The sequence below is a fragment of the Pleurodeles waltl genome, chromosome 3_1 (genome assembly GCF_031143425.1).
Source record: "Pleurodeles waltl isolate 20211129_DDA chromosome 3_1, aPleWal1.hap1.20221129, whole genome shotgun sequence".
Lineage (NCBI taxonomy): Eukaryota > Metazoa > Chordata > Amphibia > Caudata > Salamandridae > Pleurodeles > Pleurodeles waltl.
The window spans coordinates 1,216,085,066-1,216,105,033 of record NC_090440.1 but is presented as its reverse complement, the minus strand read 5'-3'; the positions used below and the strand labels follow the sequence as shown (position 1 = coordinate 1,216,105,033).

General features: G+C 43.1%; 1 protein-coding gene across 22 annotated transcripts in view; it reads left to right on the top strand.

Annotated features, from left to right (window-relative positions):
- PKNOX2 (PBX/knotted 1 homeobox 2) overlaps nt 1-19,968 on the top strand; it is a 3,670,033-nt gene that overhangs the window by 2,385,192 nt on the left and 1,264,873 nt on the right. For all 22 annotated transcript variants that reach the window (XM_069224545.1, XM_069224549.1, XM_069224540.1 and 19 more), the window contains one exon: nt 5,952-6,061. In XM_069224545.1, coding sequence (XP_069080646.1) covers nt 5,975-6,061 — 87 coding nt within the window. In that variant the 5' untranslated portion in view covers nt 5,952-5,974. The remainder of the gene's footprint in view (nt 1-5,951; nt 6,062-19,968) is intronic.

Genomic DNA, 19,968 nt, shown 5'->3' with positions numbered 1-19,968 from the left:
GACTCACTTCCCTGCTCCGGCAGGCACCTCTCTGCAATGACAACCAGTACTCTAGGACTCCTCTCCTGTTGACGAGCTTGATCCCTGGAACACAGGTGGTGGACCAAAGTGATCCTGACTGTCCAAAGGTCAAGCTGTCCAAATTTGGTGGAGTAAGGGCTTGCCTCCCCATGCCAAACTTTCCTCGTGTGCACAGCGTGTTCTGCAGCTCCTTGGGTTCTGTGCACTTCTTCCAAAAGTCCTTCGTGCACAGCGTAGCCTAGGTCTCCAGCACTCTAGTCTGTGACACTCAGCTCTCTGAGTTGGTCTCTAGCAGTGTGGGATCCCTTTGTGTGGTGCTGCGATGACTGCATTCTGCAACTCATTTGTTCCTGTCTTCTGGGACTCCTGTGGGTGCTGCCCGGTCTTCTGAGGGCTCTCAAAGTGCTGAGAGCCCCTTCTGTCTCCTCAGTCTGAGTTGAGGCATCCAGGTCCCTCCCAGGCCCAGGTAGCGCCTTTTCCCGGCAACTGCGACATTTGCGTGAGCCAGGGCTTGTTGACGGAATCCAACGACGAAAACCAGTCTGCATCCAACGCCTTGACGTGGGACATCTCCTGCAGAAAGCAGGAACCTGCAGCTATCTTCTTTGGTGCATTTCTGCTCTTTTCTTCCAACCGGACGATCCACTTTTGCACATTCATCCGGGTTAGCAGGGGCTCCTGTTCTTCCTGGACTCTTCATTGCATTCTGGACTTGGTCTCCTCCTCCACAGGTCTCCAGGTCCAGGAATCCATCATTGGTGTCTTGCAGTCTTGCTTGGTTTTTGAATAATCCTTTACCCCGACTCCTAGTATGTTCGGAGGAAACTTGCTGTACTTTACTCCTGTTTTCCTGGGCTCTGGGGTGGGGTATTTTACTTACCTTTGGTGTTTTCTTACACTCCCAGCGCCTCTCTACACACTACACTTGCCTGGGGAAGAAACCGACAATCGCATTCCACTATTTTAGTATATGGTTTGTGTTGCCCCTAGGCCCATTGCAATCTATTGTGTTTTTCACTATTAGCACTATTCTATGACTGTTTGCTTACCTGATTTTAGTTACTAGTGTATATGTTGTGTATAATAATTACCTCCAGAAGGAATATTGCCTCTAAGATAGTTTTGGCCTTGTGTCACTAAATTAAAGTACCTTTATGTTTGGTAACTCTGAGTATTGTCTTTTACTGTGTATAAGTACTGTGTGACTATAGTGGTATTGCAAGAGCTTTGCATATCTCCTAGTTCAGCCGTGGCTGCTCTACTACAGCTACCCCTAGACACCCTAGGCTTCTAGACACTGCCTACATTTTACTAAGGTGGATCACTGTACCTAGTATAAGGTGTAAGTACCTCTGGTACCCACTGCAAAGCAGGCAAGCTTCTCACAATTGTGGTTCAAGAAAGTGGTTTTAGGCACCAGTCCTATCAGAGATGAGTCAGAGGAGGACTGTGAAGTGGAAGGAGGAGGTCCCATGACACACTCTCCTCACTATGCAGACAGCTTTGATAGAGATGCCTTTTCACCCAATAACACAATAGGATGACAGGTCCTCCAGTGGAGGGTGTACTTGGAGGTGTTCCATTCGGAAGTAGGAGCGAGAACACGTCCTGAAGCCAGAAGTGTGGACTTCGATCAAACCCCGCTCCGAGCCAGAGATTAAAGGATTTTGTGTGCCGCCTATAAACTGTTGAAAGGTTGTGTTTTGTTGATCACTAAAAAATGGGAGGGATGTAGAGATCCATTCTGCCTCCACTTTAAAGGTATCCACTTTTTACTCCGAGGGCCGGGCGCAGTTCGAGAAGATAAAGAAAAGGGTATATGGTTGCTATAGGCCATTGCCAGATAGTATGTAATCTCTACTGTGTGTGTTTGCTTGCGCCCTCTAGGAAGTCCTTTCAGCGTGATACCACTTGCCATCGCCTGAGCCTCATACTGTAGTCTTGAGAAGAAACCCCCAACAAATGACTCATACTTCATAATCCACGAGGCAGACAGGAAGAACACCTCTGGCAAACATACATTGTAGTTGATATTTGTTTTCATGTTGTTCATTGTGTTCTCTGTTCATGTTAGTGCAGCCTTTGTAATCCAGTAATCCATCTACGTAATGCTCGATTGGAAATTATATATTTCTACTATTTTCTTTTAATTCAACACCACCTCAGAGGAGGTAGACTAATTTACTGCGAAATCCAGAGATATTCTGATAGGTTGCGTCTCAAAATGGTTGATAGTCGCTCGCTTCTTTGCAGACAATGGCCCTCACGCCGGTTCAGCTGGAAGGCCTGCTGCCAGCACACTCTTCTGTAGGCTGATGTACTCTGCTGCAAGCCTCTCTCTCGCTTGCTGTGACTGGGCTGCATGTCCTGAGAGATCACAATTAGACTTGTTTGTTTTCCTCTGAAGGGAGTAAAAGAGTCCTTCTCTAACTCCACCTTTTGAAGAGTCATCTCTGGCAACAGAGCAATTACCAGCCAGAGGAATTAACCCCAGGATAGCCCCCAAGGAAGCAGCCTACTATTTAATGGAATGTTAATTGGCCTAATGGGTTTAATGTCAACAAGTCCTAATGAGCCCAGATATAATGAGCTCATTATTTTTCAAGTCTGTTTTTCAAAGTATATGTTAATATTGTTGTTGTTATAGTCTGATCACAGCCACAAACTAAGATGCACAGTATGGAGGGCTACCAAACGTTGTTTGTTTACTTTTTTCTGATAATATTAAAAATCGTTTAACACTCTTCACCTTCCACATACTGTTTCACAAATCATTTAGTAGCAATTTGGTAGCTGGAACACTTGAAAAGTGGTTTCACGGCAGTGAAAGCAGGAGCTTTCACGGTGTGCACATTACATTTGTTTTCATTGGTTGTTGGAAATCCTAGTCCGGAAAAATGCTACTTGTAAATGTGAGAACAGAGGGGTCCTAGGGACTATAATCAGAAATGATAGAATTGGCAACCCAATCAAAACTCATTCCGGTAGGCCACAAGCAAGTGAATGTCAGTTTACCAAAATGGTGCATGGCTGCTGCCCGATTGCAAAAACAATTCTGTTGTTAAGCAGTGCATGTCTGGAAGTCACTGCCAGGGCCGGCTTTAGCGCTGGAGGTGCCCTGTGTGACAGTCTTTTTTTGGCGCCCCCGACCCAAAGACCACCTCCTCGGATTCCCTGACTACCACCCGGCAAATGTGCCCCTCATCTCTTCACAGCCCCCCTTTCACATACATTCGTTTTAAAGCGCTTGTAAAGGCTGGCTTTAAAAAAACATTCAGCTATCCTCATAAAATATAGTTATGTTCTTTGCATCAGGCATATTAACCATCTATGCTACTTTATGGCGAATCAAAACTGCTGCTAGACAAAACTCCCATCTCTCTTGGCGTTTTAATTGCTTCCTGAAGGCTAGATGCACAAGGAACTTTTCAGCAGGTGCTTTTAAATCACAGGTTTCATAATTTGATTGCTAAACACAGCGACCCCTGACGTTAGCGCCCCCCAATCCAGGTCAGCACCCGGTGTGGCTGCACCACTCACACCGCCTTAAAGCTGGCCCTGGTCACTACTGTATACAAAAAGAACAGTTGATGGACGGACTGTAGACCAAATCAAGCCTTCAGCCCCAGTCACAGATCTGGGTTTAATCCATTAGTTTGTTTGCTCACCGTGCCAGTCCAGTTTGGACCCAGCCATATGCAAATCGGTCTTGACCCTGTTCCTCGTGGGAACAGTCCAGCCTGAACTGCCAGGTCATGTCCTCTCTGGACCAGAAACAATCATCCTGGGACCGGTTTCAGGGTATCACCCCTCTTCAGCCAGGCTAGCTTGAATCTGGTGGCATAGTGAGCACGGGATCCACGTCTGGGCGTACCCTTCCTTACTGTATACATTGCTGCAGACCTATCATTTGACGTACATTAAATTAATTTGAAATGAATTCAATTAAATGCAAAAAATATGTTTGCTTGGTTAAGGGATTAGGGGTTTATGAGTAGTAACTATTGGATTTGATTTAATGTTTCTTCATTTTTTTTAGATCGGTCATTGAATTTATTCAACTAATATGAGATTTCTTGAATATTGTTGGAGTTATGACAAGTTATACATCATATATGGGAGAAAGTACACTCTGCCGTATATTATAAGCCTATTGCAAGCCACAGGGGAGTTCCGTGCCCATATAGAGGAACCCGACTAAAGACTGAGTTTCTTTACGAGGTCATGGAGCTCATAAGCCACTTGTAATATCCTGTAACTGTATAACAGAGTATTTTATTTCTTATATTACATGGTCAAACCATCAGCCTTCTCTCAAACTGAAGAATTCCTTGGTGTTTTGCTCTGTCCTTTAAAATAAATAGGATAGTTGCAGACCTGAAGAATAAAAGAAAAATCTACTGAAAAAAAACATTGTAAAGCTGTTAATAACTTGTTGCAAATCGATGTTAGAATTAGTGTAATATATATCAGATTTTAAAATGGTAAAGCTCAGAATGTGTCGATAAGGGCGGAGATATTGTATTTTTCCTATACTAATCTTTCATATACAACATATATTCATAAATATTCCCTTTCTACTCATCACTGTTAGATTATTGACAAGTCAGTTTTCGTGATGGTACTTAATTTAAACCGCAGTTGTAATCATGCCGTCACTTGCTTTTCACCTTTGCTGTAATAACATAGGACACTTGAGCAGCTGTGCCATTTTATTAGTACAGGTGATTAGAAATGTCACGTCGCATGTAGTACGAACTTTAGGGATGGGCTTTACACAGGGATACCAGCTTCTCATGTATTATGTAAAAATGAAATTGAAGTCCATTCAAATAAAAATGCATTCATATTTAACATTAGTAAGAGTGTACCAGGGTGTGCAAGGGTCGCTTAATGTAATTAATTTTTATTTTTTTCAAATTGATTTAATTAATATAAAAATAACTACAATTGCTTTTGATAAGAGACGTGGCAGGTACAGAGACATTAACATAAACTTTAATTGAAAGATTTAAATTCAAATAAATGTACATAAATACAATTAACTGGATACTTTAAGTTAAGGGTAAATTTAGTGTACATTATTTAATTCAAACAAAAATTAATTTATTTCAAAGTAGCTGAATATTTTTTGTGACAATGGATATGGTTCGGGGTCAGGCATCAGTGATGAGGTAAAAGTCAAAATGATGGCATTGTGTTGAAGTAATGGGAATTCTAATATTAAAAGGGGCTGTTGAGGTAATGGCAGACAAGGTAAAAGAGTTGTGGTTTGTGAAGAAGAGGTCAGTTTATGTATCCCTACAATGATGTTTGCAGTAGAAAAGGAGCATTCTCCATCATCTGTACTAAATGCCTCTTCCACGCTTGGCGAGAGTTTTCGCAACAGAATCGAGGGTCATCCTAATGTTGTTGGTATGCAAATGAATATAGGCTAGTGATTGATGTGAAAATTGAGGCAAGCAGTTGCCTCCTCTTGTGCCATCTAGTGACCATTACATAATGTTGTGTTATGTTAGTTTGTGTTGGTACAGCACACTTCTGCCCTGGCTCTGGTTTCTTTCCCATTCCTACTCTGAAAGACTTTATATCATGAAGACACAAGTCTATTCGAGCAATGGGAATTAACATACTTTGTCTAAAATACAAGGCACAAAATAGTATAACTTTCCTTCCACAAATTTTTTTTGGGGGTTTTGGTTTCCACAACATACAGGGGCCAACCCTCTTTTTTACTTTGCAATGTAAATAGGTGCTTCTTTTTTGCAGTGTGCTTTGTAAGTTGACGTATTTGTGACATATAAATTAAAAGCATCCCTCTTAGACCTTGCATTTCCCTTTTTTAATTACAAAGAGTGCAGATTAAAAACCACTGTGTGATCAAAGACGCTTCAGGATTGTTTAATGAAGGCCTTTTTGTCTGCTAACAGGGTTCTACATGTAAATCAATCCCATGATGCAACATGTTTCCCCAGCCCCATCTTTGACAATGATGGCTACACAGACTGCACCTCCACCTCCATACCAAGAAAACCAACAGGTAAGCTCCCTTGTTATCTCCAGCATTAAAAACGATTGTTACCAAACTAGGATGCACAACACTGCTTTCCCCGGATGTATCTTAAAAACTTTCAGGAGCTTTATGATAACCACTTTATATATACAAATAATTTGTGAATAGAGGTCTTATTGGTAAAAAGGAGATACATTGGTAATGGCTGAGATGTGTCACACCACAATCCTAACTGTATTACAAATTATTATAATAATGCAAGTGCATTTTTCAATCACGTTCATCTAAATGTTGACCATAACTGCTGTCATAGATCTTCACTACGTGACACTTCTGAACAGTGGTACAGCGTCTAATTGCATAGTTTGTGGGAGGCCCTCTTGTCTGTTTTTTCCTTGGTGGGTTTTGGGGTTTGAAGTCTTACGGGTTACTCAGCAGGGTGGATAGCTTTCTTGCTGATTTGCCTTGTAAGTTATGCTTTATACTTATTCATATAAGTATCATATACTTTATATATCATACTACATATATCATATACTTTATAATTATACTGAATGAGGTGATTTTTCATAGTCCTTTTCCGTTTTGGCTTGCAGCAAGGCATAATGACTTCATGGGAGAAAGACGAGGCTTCGGTGGGTAAAACTAGGGCTTGAACTGTGATTTGAATGGTAGCATTGAGTGTGAATGGCTCTGTCTTGCATAGTAAGTGCAGATGGATCCACACTGTCTGTGCATTTGTGTGCAGTGTGAGTCTGGAAATTAAATTGGAATTCAATATAGAATACAGGAAATCAGCTCATTGGTGAGGGTTGGAGACAATACTTATAGGTGTAAAGGGTAAAGCTAAGTTTGTTTGTGTAATGGTTGCAGCTTGAATTAAGGAGGAATTATATCTCACTAAAGTACAGTTTGTTAAAAAAATGACAGTCATTCGTGATCCGAATTGTGCAAGATATGCTTTCAGCCAAGTGACAGCTGCTTGGGCTATACTGTTCGGTACAATTGTGTCATCTGTGTACAGAAGTATGAAGTCCCCCTGGATTTGAAACAGAACACCCAGTGGGTCTACATATAAATTAATGATCAGGGGTAAAAGGACAGAGCCTTCAGGTACCCTGCAGATGACCACACCTGAAGGAAGCTGGGTGAATTTTGTTATGTTTGTAAAATCCTATGAAATTCGCAAAATTTTGCAGGATTTCAAAGGTGTTAAATTGTGCATGCTTTTCAGCCACAGAAGACTGTTTGGAACAGTAAAACTGAGACTGAGGGACATTTTCTCCTTAAATCCATCTCTTGTTGGTATATTGCGTGACTTTTTAACACACGCTATGCATTCACATTTAGTTTGCCTTTTTAGCAAACCTTTGCATAATTTTCTTGAACATTTTTCAAATTTCTGTATTTTGTACATCACTAATTAAAAAGCGTTTGTTTGCCTGCCTTGCACTCCTTGCATTTGTTTATCTTCCACACTTATTAGATTACTTAGAGTTTTGAGGTTTCATAAGGTTTTGGTGGATTTTAACCCAGGGATGAGTTTTGATCCCACACAATGTGCAATTAAAAAAAAATGGCTGTTCATTCATTGTCATTCTTGATTCCTCTTTTATTTGACTTTCCCCCCGCATTGTAATATTGGAAAACCGATATAAGCAGAGATTCGACTCCATATTAAAATTAGTGGCAGAGCTGGAAAGTAGACTGTTCCTTTTGTATTACCCAGACATGGGGATCAGACGGAAATCAGAAATGTCCTGTTGTGATTCTTAGCTGGCATGTCATCTGTCCGCTCCCATTAATGAATAGAGAGCATTTTGCTTCTTCTCACTCTCATGTGAAAGTATGACAATTTGAGTGTTCTGTATATATGCAGTTGATTCTGTGCAAATGGCAAATATCGTTGTAAGGTGTTCTTATCATGATGACTGCGACGGTTGAGGAAGTCATTTTCTCATTACGATAAATAGTTCCAAACACAGCAATATTTTGAATTTAATCCTGACTTGTTCGGAGTTCACTTAATTTTCACTGATCTTATACTATTTTTCGTGTTCCCTTGCACAACGCTAAAATTCCTGCACTTGGAAACACCTTGGAATGTTTACTATTGGCCTGTTCTGGTGCTATGCGTTTCCTTTTTCTTGAATTACGTTTTTATTTGTTAATTCATGTTTTGTGTTAATGAAGGCAGCAGGTTAGGAGACACTCCAATAACCTTTCCTAGTGTTGGAATGCACATGAGAAGAGATACTGGCCGGGGGCAAGAAAGGAAGCGAGCTCTGCCAGCTGACAGGCAGGAAAGCCATGTTCCTGCAGCGCTCCTATCCTCTGAAGACTGTAATCGAGACACGTTTATTAATGACAGCTGCGATCTTTCAACACTGCAACACATTCCCGATTACTAGCTAAATCCCAGGAAGTCCAAGAAGAGCTGGATGAGAACTAAAGAAAATAAACTGAACTCCTAAGAGATTTTTGTTTTTTGATTGGCCGTGCTCTGCGCCAAGTCTCCCCACCGCTCAAAGAATACTGAATCTTTAGTGCACTTTCTAATTTATGATTCTGACTTGGCCACACAGTGGGAAACATCCGCACTCCTTTTCTGATATTCATACTTCAAGTTTAAATAAATGGAGGTTTAAGCAATCTGACATAACCCATCCCGTGAACACAAGGTTCACACTGGTAGGTCCAGTGCTCAGCACTCTGGGTATCACGGAGGTTATCAGACGCCGAAAACATTGATGTGTGCGTTTTAAAGAATGAATCATTGTTCATCCGGGAAATGGTGGGATTTTTCAAAACGTTTTGTCTAATGTTCTGCTAAGTCATAGTGGCTGGCAAGACAAGCTGGACTCCTGACTTTAAATTGTGATTTCTATTTTCGCTGTGCAACCTAGTCACTAAAATGAATAGTTCAATCTCTAAACCCAGGTTCACTAATGGATCTGTAACACCAGGACTGGTCAGTCTGTTAAAAAGCACCTGCACATATACTTCTGTTTGTTTTGCACAAATAGCCATTGAATCAGGGGCAGCTCCTCTGTTAAGGTGGAGGAGTATCACCCCGCTGATTTTTTTGACAAAGGAAAAATAAAATGGTAATAATGTACACTACGTTATTATCATTTTATTTTTCCTGGAAGTAAAGGGCGTGGTGGGGGGCTGGGCTGGTGAGAGGGGGAGGAGGGCTATGCACCACAATGTGCCCATGTCTGTTTGGCCGGCCATGTTGGGCCGGCCAAACAGACATGCACACTTTGCATGTTCTGTACGTGGCGGTATTGCACAGCCAAGTGGAGAACATGCAGAGGCTTCCGCTCCCAGTCTGAGAGGCGGAACAGGCTGCTCAGACCAATCACGATGCTGCTGTCATGCTGGTGACAGCAGCGTCATGATTTGCTAGGAGCCTTTGTGCACCTGGGAACAGGAAGAGGATGAGGACGAAGGGGAGACAAAAGCATCTCCCCTTGAAAGGTACTTTGGGGCATATTTATACTCCGTTTGCGCCGGAATTGCGTCGTTTTTTTTTACGCAATTTCGACGCAAAACTAACTCCATATTTATACTTTGGCGTTAGACGCGTCTAGCGCCAAAGTCCATGGAGTTAGCGTAATTTTTTAGCGTGGACACCTACTTTGCGTTAAATATATGCAAGGTAGGCGTTCCCATCTAAAAAATCGACTCCGAGGCATGTGCGTCGGATTTATACTCCCGGGCAAAATTCACGCCCGGGAGTGGGCGGGTCAAAAAAAATTACATACGGCCGCTTTTGCGCCGTTTTTTAGCGCCTGCAAAAGGCAGGCGTTAAGGGACCTGTGGGCTCTGAAGGAGCCTAGAGGAGCCCTCCCATGCCCCCAGGGACACCCCCTGTCACCCTTGCCCACCCCAGGAGGACACCCAAGGCTGGAGGGACCCATCCCAGGGACATTAAGGTAAGTTCAGGTAAGTGTTTTTTTTTTGTTTTTTTTGTGGCATTGGGGGGGCCTGATTTGTGCCCCCCTACATGCCACTATGCCCAATGACCATGCCCAGGGGACAGAAGTCCCCTGGGCATGGCCATTGGGCACGGGGGCATGACTCCTGTCTTTGCTAAGACAGGAGTCATTTCTATGGGGGTTGGGAGTGAAAACAAATGGCGCAAATCGGGTTGAGGCGAAAAAATTGCCTCAACCTGACTTGCCCCATTTCTTGACGCCCAAGCCCCATATCGCCCTACGCCGGCGCTGCCTGGTGTACGTCGTTTTTTTCCACGCACACCAGGCAGCGCCGGCGGCTAACGCCGGCTAACGTCATTGATTAAATACGGCGCCTGCATGGCGCTTCAGAATGGCGTTAGCCGGCGCTAATTTTTTTGACGCAAAACTGCGTTAGCGCAGTTTTGCATCAAAAAGTATAAATACGGCCCTTTATTTATTATTATTTTAAAAAAATGTAACCTCCAGTCCCGTTGTGCCACATCCCGTTGCACTTGACCTGCCCCACAACCCTGTTTAATGGCAGCTGCCACTGCATTGAATTGAAAGGCATTTTCTAAGCCATGGGATATTATGTGCCTATTTACATTGGTGGAATCTGCAAGCTCAAATGCACACAAGTGAACAGATGATGTGTGATGGTATCCAGGTGCTAGTTGTAGTCGATTTACAAATGTGCTAAGAAATTGGGAATAAAGTAAACAGTGTTTCCCTCCTTTTTCGGCGCAGTATGATTTCCAGTGAACTGTTTTGCTATTTGTTTTCCCCTCTCACTTAGAGCAAATTGTTTGAAAATATGCAACTACCATATGTACTGGTGTTAACATGTGTCCAGGCATAGCTGACCCAGTGAATGGTGACTGTGAAGCAAAAGAACAGTGCTGTGTTGAGAAATTTTATCGCCAAAATAATTTGGAAAGCCAAAATCAAATGTCCATTGTCCTGGAGGATATTGATGGGGGTGGTGGTGTCTGCCCCTCCCATCCTACTGAATTGCTTTTTTGGAGGGTTAAAACAAGAATTTTGAGAGATCCACTACTTCAGAGGAGCCTGTTTCTAAACAATTCCAGTGTTTTCACGTAACAGACTGGTGGCAGAAAGAAATAGTGAGGCATTTTCTCTGGTTCCTGTTGCAGTAGGTGATGGAGCATTTTGTATGCTCTAATGCTGAGGTCGATGATCTTTGAGGCCATGCAAATAGTTTCACTAGGGAATCAGGTAACAAATCAGTTCATCAAGGTTTACAGTGTAACCAATTTGGTCACACAATAAGGACCCAAATCCGAAGTAAAGTTAAGTGTTTCATTACAATTTAACACTCAGGTTAATGTAAACAAATCCCAAGAAGATACTAATCGGGTAGCTAAATCGTCTGAAGATATTTAGGTGAGTTAACATAAGGCAAACTAACAGGTCAGTAACAGCAATACAAAAGATTAATAGCAGAATATGATGCTCTGAAAATAGTCTTCTATATTTTCTCTCACACATGAGTGCAATTTAAAATCATCTAGCTAAATTGACCTAAAGGTGATGAATTTCAAGTAAAAAGTTAAGAAAAAGGAAAAATCTAAAAGCATAGGTGTAAAGTTGTTTTTATGAAATAAACAACTTAGAAAGTATCATCGTCTTTAAGTGAGTTTAATTGTAATCGCCCCAACCAATTCTTTCTCCGCTCCATCCGTCATCTCCCAGGCGGACACCCACTCGCCTCGGGATTCCATCTCCCCGGTGACGACTACGCTAGGTGACGACTATGCTAGATATACCACGCACCTCTCCTTCATATTTAACAACACCAAAACCACAATATATTTCCCACCACATAAAGAATATATTAAAAAAATATTTGAACATAGTAAATATGATAGCCCCACAAAACGAATAATAATACTGTGAGAATGTTTCTCAATTTAGAACAATTGTTTTTGAACTTATTTTGTGTTTTTTAATTTTTCTACATAACGCACCCAGCAAAAGCATATCAACATTGTCTGAATATTACACAAACATGCTTATGAGTTGTGTATATAGTCTTTGACATGAGCAGGACTAACTCTTCTCCTACCACTTCTTCTTGTTTCATTACATGCTCCATTATCATGAACATCTCTACCACGTTTTGATCCTGACCATGACTTGCCTCCAAGATTGTTGTTATCTTCAGCATTTACCATCTTATCCTCCAAGACATTTTTTTGATGAACAACTCTGTTCATATTCCAAATCTTTCCATCAGATGTCTTGACAGCATTCTTGAATAACTTGATAACCTTTAGAGGTCTAGTGAACTATGACCCATCAACACAACCCACAGGTGATTTTACCTTCACCACATCACCCACATCAATGTTCAATTTATACACCTTCCTTCTTTCATCAAAATCGTGTTTCCTTTTTCCCATAAGTCTTACTTCTCTTCTCTACCAATCAGTATTGAACACATTGAACTTGTTTTTCATCCAATCCATCCATCCTGGACACAATTTGGTATTGGTACCCTTCTTTTGAACAGTTCAAACCGAGATTTACCAATGGTTGTATGTGGAGAAAAACGGCAGGCAGTGATTCTCCTCAAAAGTTATTTCCGACAATTTATATTATTTACCCTTGCAAGTTGAACGCTCTCTTTTATATACCTGTTAAACCTTTCCACTGCACCATTGGTTTCCGGATGATACACTGCTGATCGTTTGTGAATGATGCCGCAATCATTCAGAAACTCATCAAAATCCTTTGAGCAAAATTGTGGACCATTATCAGATAAAATTGATGTAGGAAAACCTTCCTTCCTAAAAATGTCTTCCAGAAAGTTAATTACACTGAAAGAAGATATATCACTCACATTTTTGACTTCTGCCCATCTGGAATACAAGTCTAAAACTACAATCAAATACCGTGTTGAGTGTTCATTCTGTAAAAGACCAACTATGTCAATCGCCACCTCATCCCAAGGTTTGTACGGTAATTTTCTACAACACATGGGTACATTACAAGTCTTCAGTATCTTGTCACTCCGAACACATTGTACACACTCTCTCACCATGCGTTCCACCTCCAAATCCATTCCTGGCCAACAAAAATTAGCTCCTAAATTTTCTTTTGTTTTCACAATGCCAAGACGCCCTTCATGAGCCTGATTCCTGATTTTGTTTCTCAATACACTTGGTGGAATCAATCTCGTACCTCTCAGCAACACAGATTTATCTACATCTTTTATCAAACCCCATACTTTTCCTAACCCATTAATTGTTCCATTTCCCAAAGCCTCACAAACTCTACACAACTCCTCATCTTCTTTCAATGCATCTTTCCATTCTTGCTCAGTTATTACTCCACAAGTAATTTCATACACTTCACCTATAATCTCACAAACATTTTCTTCCAACATTGTTGCATTCTTTTGCTCATCTACCTTCACATTCACATGAGCCAATCAAGACAGACTATCCACAGTTCCATTGAATGCCCCAGGTAAATATTCTACCTTGAATTTGAACTCCTGCAACCCAATGATCCACCTTCCTATTCTCGCAGAAATGCAATCCAAACCCTTGCTGCCAAATACCTCAACCTGTGGTTTGTGATCTGTCAGCACCACAAAATCTGTTCCCTATTCAAAATGCCTAAATTTCTTTAGAGCCCAGTATATGGCTAAAGATTCTCTTTCAATTACAGAGTAATTACTTTCAGCTCCACTCAAAGATTTTGTTGCACAAGCAATCATCTTTTCCTTCCCTCCATCATCCTGCAATAAAACTGCCCCCAAACCTTTCACACTTGCATCAGTGACAATACATGTTAGCTTGCCAGGTGTAAAAGCCTGTAAACAGGGAGCACTTTCCAATTCTTCCTTTATTTTCACAAACTCATCCTCACATACCACATCCCACTTAAACTCCCTTCCTTTCTTTAATAGATATAGTATTCAACCATCCCCAAAAAGGAGCTCACTTCCTCCTTCGTCTGAGGAGAAACCAATTTTTTTATCGTCATTAGCAAATAAGGTTTGGGTTTCACCCCATCTCCTGAAATCAAGTGTCCCAAATATTCGACCTCGGTCAAACCGAAACGACATTTTCTTCTTTTAAGAGTAAGTCCTGCCTGGCTTAAACATCTCAAAACTGATCTTACACGATCAAAATGCTCTTCTGACATATTCACAAATAATAACACATCATCCTGATAACATTTCACACCTTTCAAATCCTTCAGCACTCTGTTCATGATGCGTTGAAACACTGAAGCTGCTAAGACAAGCCCGAACGGCATTCTTTTGAATTTATATGCACCAAAAGGCGTAGTAAATGCTGTCAACTCTTGTGAGCTCTCTTCCAACTCCACCTGGTGATATGCCGATGCCAAATCTAAAGTGAAAAAATACTTTGCTCCACCTAACATAGACACGATATCTTCAATATTCGGGAGAGAAAATTTGTCAACCACCACCTCTCTGTTTAAGGCTCTAAGGTCCACACATAGCCTCATTTTACCATCACCCTTCCTTGCCAGAACTATAGGCGCCAACCACTCGGTTGCCTCCACCTCCACAATTACACCTGAATCCTCTAATCTTTTACGTTCAGCCACAACTGGCTCCTGTAAGGCCAGTGGAATTCTCCTCACCTTTGCTACTACAGGACTAGCATCCTTCTTCAGTCTAATCTTATGTTTATAGCCTTTTAGACATCCCAACCATTCCGAGAACACATCTGTAAATTCACCCACCAATTCCCTCTCATAATCATCAACTTTCTGCACTTGGACTTGTGGTTGGGCATTCAGTTTTAATATAACACCCAACAACTTCTGATGTGTCCAGTGTTGGAAAATGGGTTATTGGTAAGGGCAGGTAGGTACCTACACCTAGCAACAAGCCACTAACCTCCACTTAGGTCCAGTTAGGTCTCAGTAAATTAACCCCAGCTCAACCCTTGGTAGCTTGGCAACGAGCGTCAAGGCTCAACTTAGGAGACAGTGTGTAAAGCATTCAAATATCACAAAACAGTAATTAAATAAAACACAGGAAACAGTTTAAAAATCCAAAACCAATTTATAAAAATAGTTTATATTTTTATCTTTAAAATGACACAAAAACGAATAAAATCGGATAAAGGGAACCGGAGATATGAATTTTTAAAGAATTATTATTTTTCTAGCGCTTAGAAACAAAGCGCCAATTGGGTCATCTGGTTGCACCTCGACCGGGGCAAAGTCAAAGTTTCAGGCCAACTGCGATGGAGCCATGCTCGGCTACAGGTCGCGGGAGGCCTCGGTTAAAAGTTTACCTTCACACTTAGGGGGTCCGCCGCCCGCCAAGCGGGAACCGTCAGAATACCGCTGCGCGGTCAAAAGACCGCCGCGGTTATTCTGAGTTTCCCGCTGGGCTGGCGGGCGACCGCCAGAAGGCCGCCCGCCAGCCCAGCGGGAAACCCCCTTCCATGAGGATGCCAGCTCCGAATGGAGCCGGTGGAGTGGAAGGGGTGCGACGGGTGCAGTTGCACCCGTCGCGATTTTCAGTGTCTGCTTGGCAGACACTGAAAATCTTGGTGGGGCCCCCAGGGGCCCCACGACACCCGTTACCGCCAGCCAGGTTCTGGCGGTCAAAACCGCCAGAACCAGGCTGGCGGTAAGGGGGTCGGAAACCCCAACAGCGCCGCCATGGAGGATTCCCTTGGGCAGCGGGAAACCGGCGGGGCACCGCCGGTTTCCCGTTTCTGACTGCGGCTGTACCGCCGCGGTCAGAATGCCCATTGGAGCACCGCCAGCCTGTTGGCGGTGCTCCCGCGGTCGTTGGACCTGGCGGTCCATGACCGCCAGGGTCAGAATGACCCCCTTAGTCTTTATTTTGAAGAATTTCTTTAGCGGGACGAACCTGCCAGTCCTATCCGACCTCCTGGAGCCCTTCTCCGGATACGCGATGCTGGAATCCTCGGTGGAGATTTTTACCTTCGGACTTAGTCGTTTTTTCGAGGTGAAAATCCTTCGACCGGGGTAAACCTGGATCTTGATCCGACTTCCATGGAGCCCTTCTCGGATACGATGGCTGGGAGGTCCCGGTCAACTTTTTACCTTCGGACTTAGGCCCATATTTATACTTTTTGACGCTAAACTGCGCTAACGCAGTTTAGCGTCAAAAAGTTTTGCGCCGGCTAACGCCATTCTGAAGCGCCATGCGGGCGCCGTATTTATTGAATGGCGTTAGCCGGCGCAAGCAGACCGGCGCTGCCTGGTGTGCGCGAGAAAAACCACGTACACCAGGCAGCGCCGGCGTAGGGGGAAAATGGCGCATGGGCGTCTTAAAATGGGGCAAGTCAGGTTACGTCGAAAAAATCGTCGTAACCCGACTTGCGCCATTTATTTTCGACGCCCATCCCCCATCAACATGACTCCTATCATTGTAAAGATAGGAGTCATGCCCCCTTGCCCAATGGCCATGCCCAGGGGACTTCTGTCCCCTGGGCATGGTCATTGGGCATAGTGGCATGTAGGGGGGCACAAATCAGGCCCCCCTATGCCACAAAAAATTATTAAAAAAAAATAAAAAAATACTTACCTGAATGTCCCTGGGGTGGGTCCCTCCAGCCTTGGGTGTCCTCCTGGGGTGGGCAAGGGTGGCAGGGGGGGTCCCTGGGGGCAGGGGAGGGCACTCTGGGCTCATTTTGAGCCCACTTGTCCCTTAACGCCATGCCTGACCCAGGCGTTAAAAAGCGGCGCAAATGCGCCGTTTTTAGCCACGCCCACTCCCGGGCGTCTCTTTTGCCCGGGAGTATAAATACCACGTAAAGGCCTGGGAGTCATTTTTTAGACGGGAACGCCTCCCTTGCATATCATTAACGCAAGGAAGGGGTTCACGCTAAAAAATGACGCACATTCCGGGAACTTTGGCGCTATTCGCCTCTAACGCCATAGTATAAATATGGCGTTAGTTGGCGTTAGTTTAGCGTCGAATTTGCGTCGAAAAAAACGACGCAAATTCGGCGCAAACGGAGTATAAATACGGCCCTTAGTCTCTTTTTCGGAGATTTTTCTTTACCGGGACGAACCATCAAATCAGGCCGGGTCGCGGTTGAGGCAAGCCGGCTAGAGTTGCCGCGGCGGGTCAGTCCCTCTATGGAGCTTTTTTACAAAAATTCTCCAAACTTCTCCAAACTTCTGGGGCTTCACCCAGATGTCCTTTTAAGGTTCTTTTGGGGTCCACAGCTCACCCCAAGGGTCCAGAAGTTCTGAGATGGTCCTTGGGGGGTGCGGACTACAACTCCCAGAATGCACCTGGCGCAAACTCCTTTTTGGCCACTGGGCAGTGGTCAGCTGGTCGCTTTCTTCAGGAGTTGGTGCAGGGGACTCTGGTTAGCAATTTTTCACCTGTAGCAAACAGGGAGTCCCTCCTTGAACCACCTTCTTGTGGTGAAGCCCAAGTGTGCAGCTGGTGCAGTCCTTCTGAGTGCATGTTCCAGGTGCAGGCCAGGGGTCCAGCAGGGCAGTCCTTCTTCTCCTTTAGTTCTTCCTTGTTGGAATCTGATGGGGATCTGAGGTGTGGGTGCAGGTCTGCCAGTTTTATCCTTGCTCCTGGGTGAAAAGCAGGGGGGTCCTGGTTCTCCAATCAGGGGCAGGGTCCTTCCCCCTGCGATGACCACTTCCTGGGAAGTGTGGCAAAAATCCATCCCAGAGGGCAACATTCTCTAAAAATCCAACATGGCTGAATCTGATTTTTGGAGGTTACATCTGGCTGAGCCCACCCACTGGTGTGGCTAAAGATCATAAACACACCCCTCTCCTGCCCTCTCCTAATCTAATCAAGGGGGCACCTAGTTGTCTGGGGTTGCAGGATGTGGGGGTGTTGCTGGTTGCTCCAAATGTCCTTCTCTGCCTTTGAAGACCAGTTTGGCAGCCCTCCCTCTTCCTGCTTCACCATCTGCTGAGGGGAGATTCTCTCCCACAGGCACATTCCTTTGTGTGAAGCCAGGCCACTTCACACCTCATCAAGGCAGCTTGGCTAAGCTGCTACAGGCTGGCCAATCAGAGCACAGCAGCAAAAACAATGCAGGGCTGAAATTGGCAACTTTTTAGGTAAAGTCTAAAACTCTTTACCTGAACAAGTTATATTAAATCCAACAACTGGAAGTTGTGGGATTTATTACAACAATTAATTTGATATCAAATTCTTGGTATGCATCTTTTAAGGAGACTTTAAAATTTAAAACAAAGTCTCCCCATTCTAGCCTATGAAGGCCATTTACTACAATGAGGGAAAAACGAATTTGGCTGTTTTTACCTCACCAGGGCTTATAAAACTATTTTTATAAAGTCCCTGCTTATAGTTACATGGCACCCAGCCCTAGGGGCACATGGGGCACACTTTAGGGGTGACTTATATGTAAAAATAAGGTAGTTTAAGACTTTGGAACTACTTTTAATTCCAAAGTCGAATTTGCATATAACTTTAATTTAAAAGCAGCCAGCAAGGCAGGCCTGCCTTTAAAATGACACTGGGCACCTCAGCAGTGCACCTATGGGTGCACTACCTATGCTGTGGTCCCTAAACCTACATGCCCTACCATATACTAGGGACTTATAGGTAGGTTAACTTAGCCAATTATAATTAGCCTAATTTGCATATTAATTTTACACAGAGCACAGGCCCTGGGACTGGTTAGCAGTACCCAGGGCACCATCAGAGTCAGGAAAACACCAACAAAAAGTGGAAAATGTGGGCAAAAAGTTAGGGGGCCCCTGCAATCAGCCCTGTTTTCTCACACCAGCTCAAAAGATTGTCACCCCGGTTGGACACATACATTTTCCCTACAAGATGTCTCCCTTCCAACTCAAGATGCCCTTCAAAATACCCTAACATCCTTATAGGTTGACCACATTAACCCCCAGGGCACACATCCATTTTCTTTAACTTTTTATCCTTCATAATCAAAGTGTCAAAACTCTGTTTAGAAATTATGGTAAACGGTGAACATGAATCAGTACCCCAATACCATCTACCATAACCACCTTACTAGGATGTTCACTACAACTCACTTGTGTTTCCACTTGAAAAACAATTTCCTGCGAAACCTCTTTGACTTCCTTCACCATACTACCGTCAAAATTATTTTCCTTTTTATTACAGCAGCATTTATAAAAATGCCCTTTTTCCCACAACTATTGCAAATCACATTAAACACTGGACAAATGCTCAAATTTGCTTTGTGACTACTCTTGCCACACCTAAAACGTTCACCTTTAAATTTGCCCACTTCATCTTTTTTTCCTTTCCCCACCACTCTCCTTATTTTTTACTTCACAAACTACTTCCTCCACCTTTGTGCTTTCCCTAGATATTGTTTTTTTCCCTCACTCAACTCCATACCACACTCCATCATGTGTTTCACCCTTTTTACTGCCATAACAACCTCTTCCAATGGTGGTTCATCTTTTAACCACACCTCTTTCCTAATCTTATCACTGCTGCACTTCAACACAAATTGATCTCTGATCCTCTCATCCATCGACATACCAAATTTGCAAGAGGCTGCCAATTTCCTCAAACTGGTTATAAACTGGTTATAAACTTCTCCACCGACTTATCTTTCCATAATCGTACTCACTCTTGGTAAATAATGCTTATCTAATTTCATAACACAAATCTCATATTCATTCAAATTTTTAGCTTCTTCACTACTGAGATCTGGCAAATTCTCTAGTACCTCTTGCCCTTCACCACCCAAACAATGCATAAGTAATGCGTGCTTCCTTTCAGCACTTAACGTTGGTCCACACACTCTAGCATAATGAACAAACATTTTCTTCCATTTGGTCCATGGATACAACGGTTCCCCAGGACTACTTAAAAAAAAAATGGTGGAGACGTTACACTCTGCATTTTTCTACAATTTTGCTACAAACAAATCACCTCCTCAATTAATTAAACACAATACCAAAACAAACAAAACCACAATG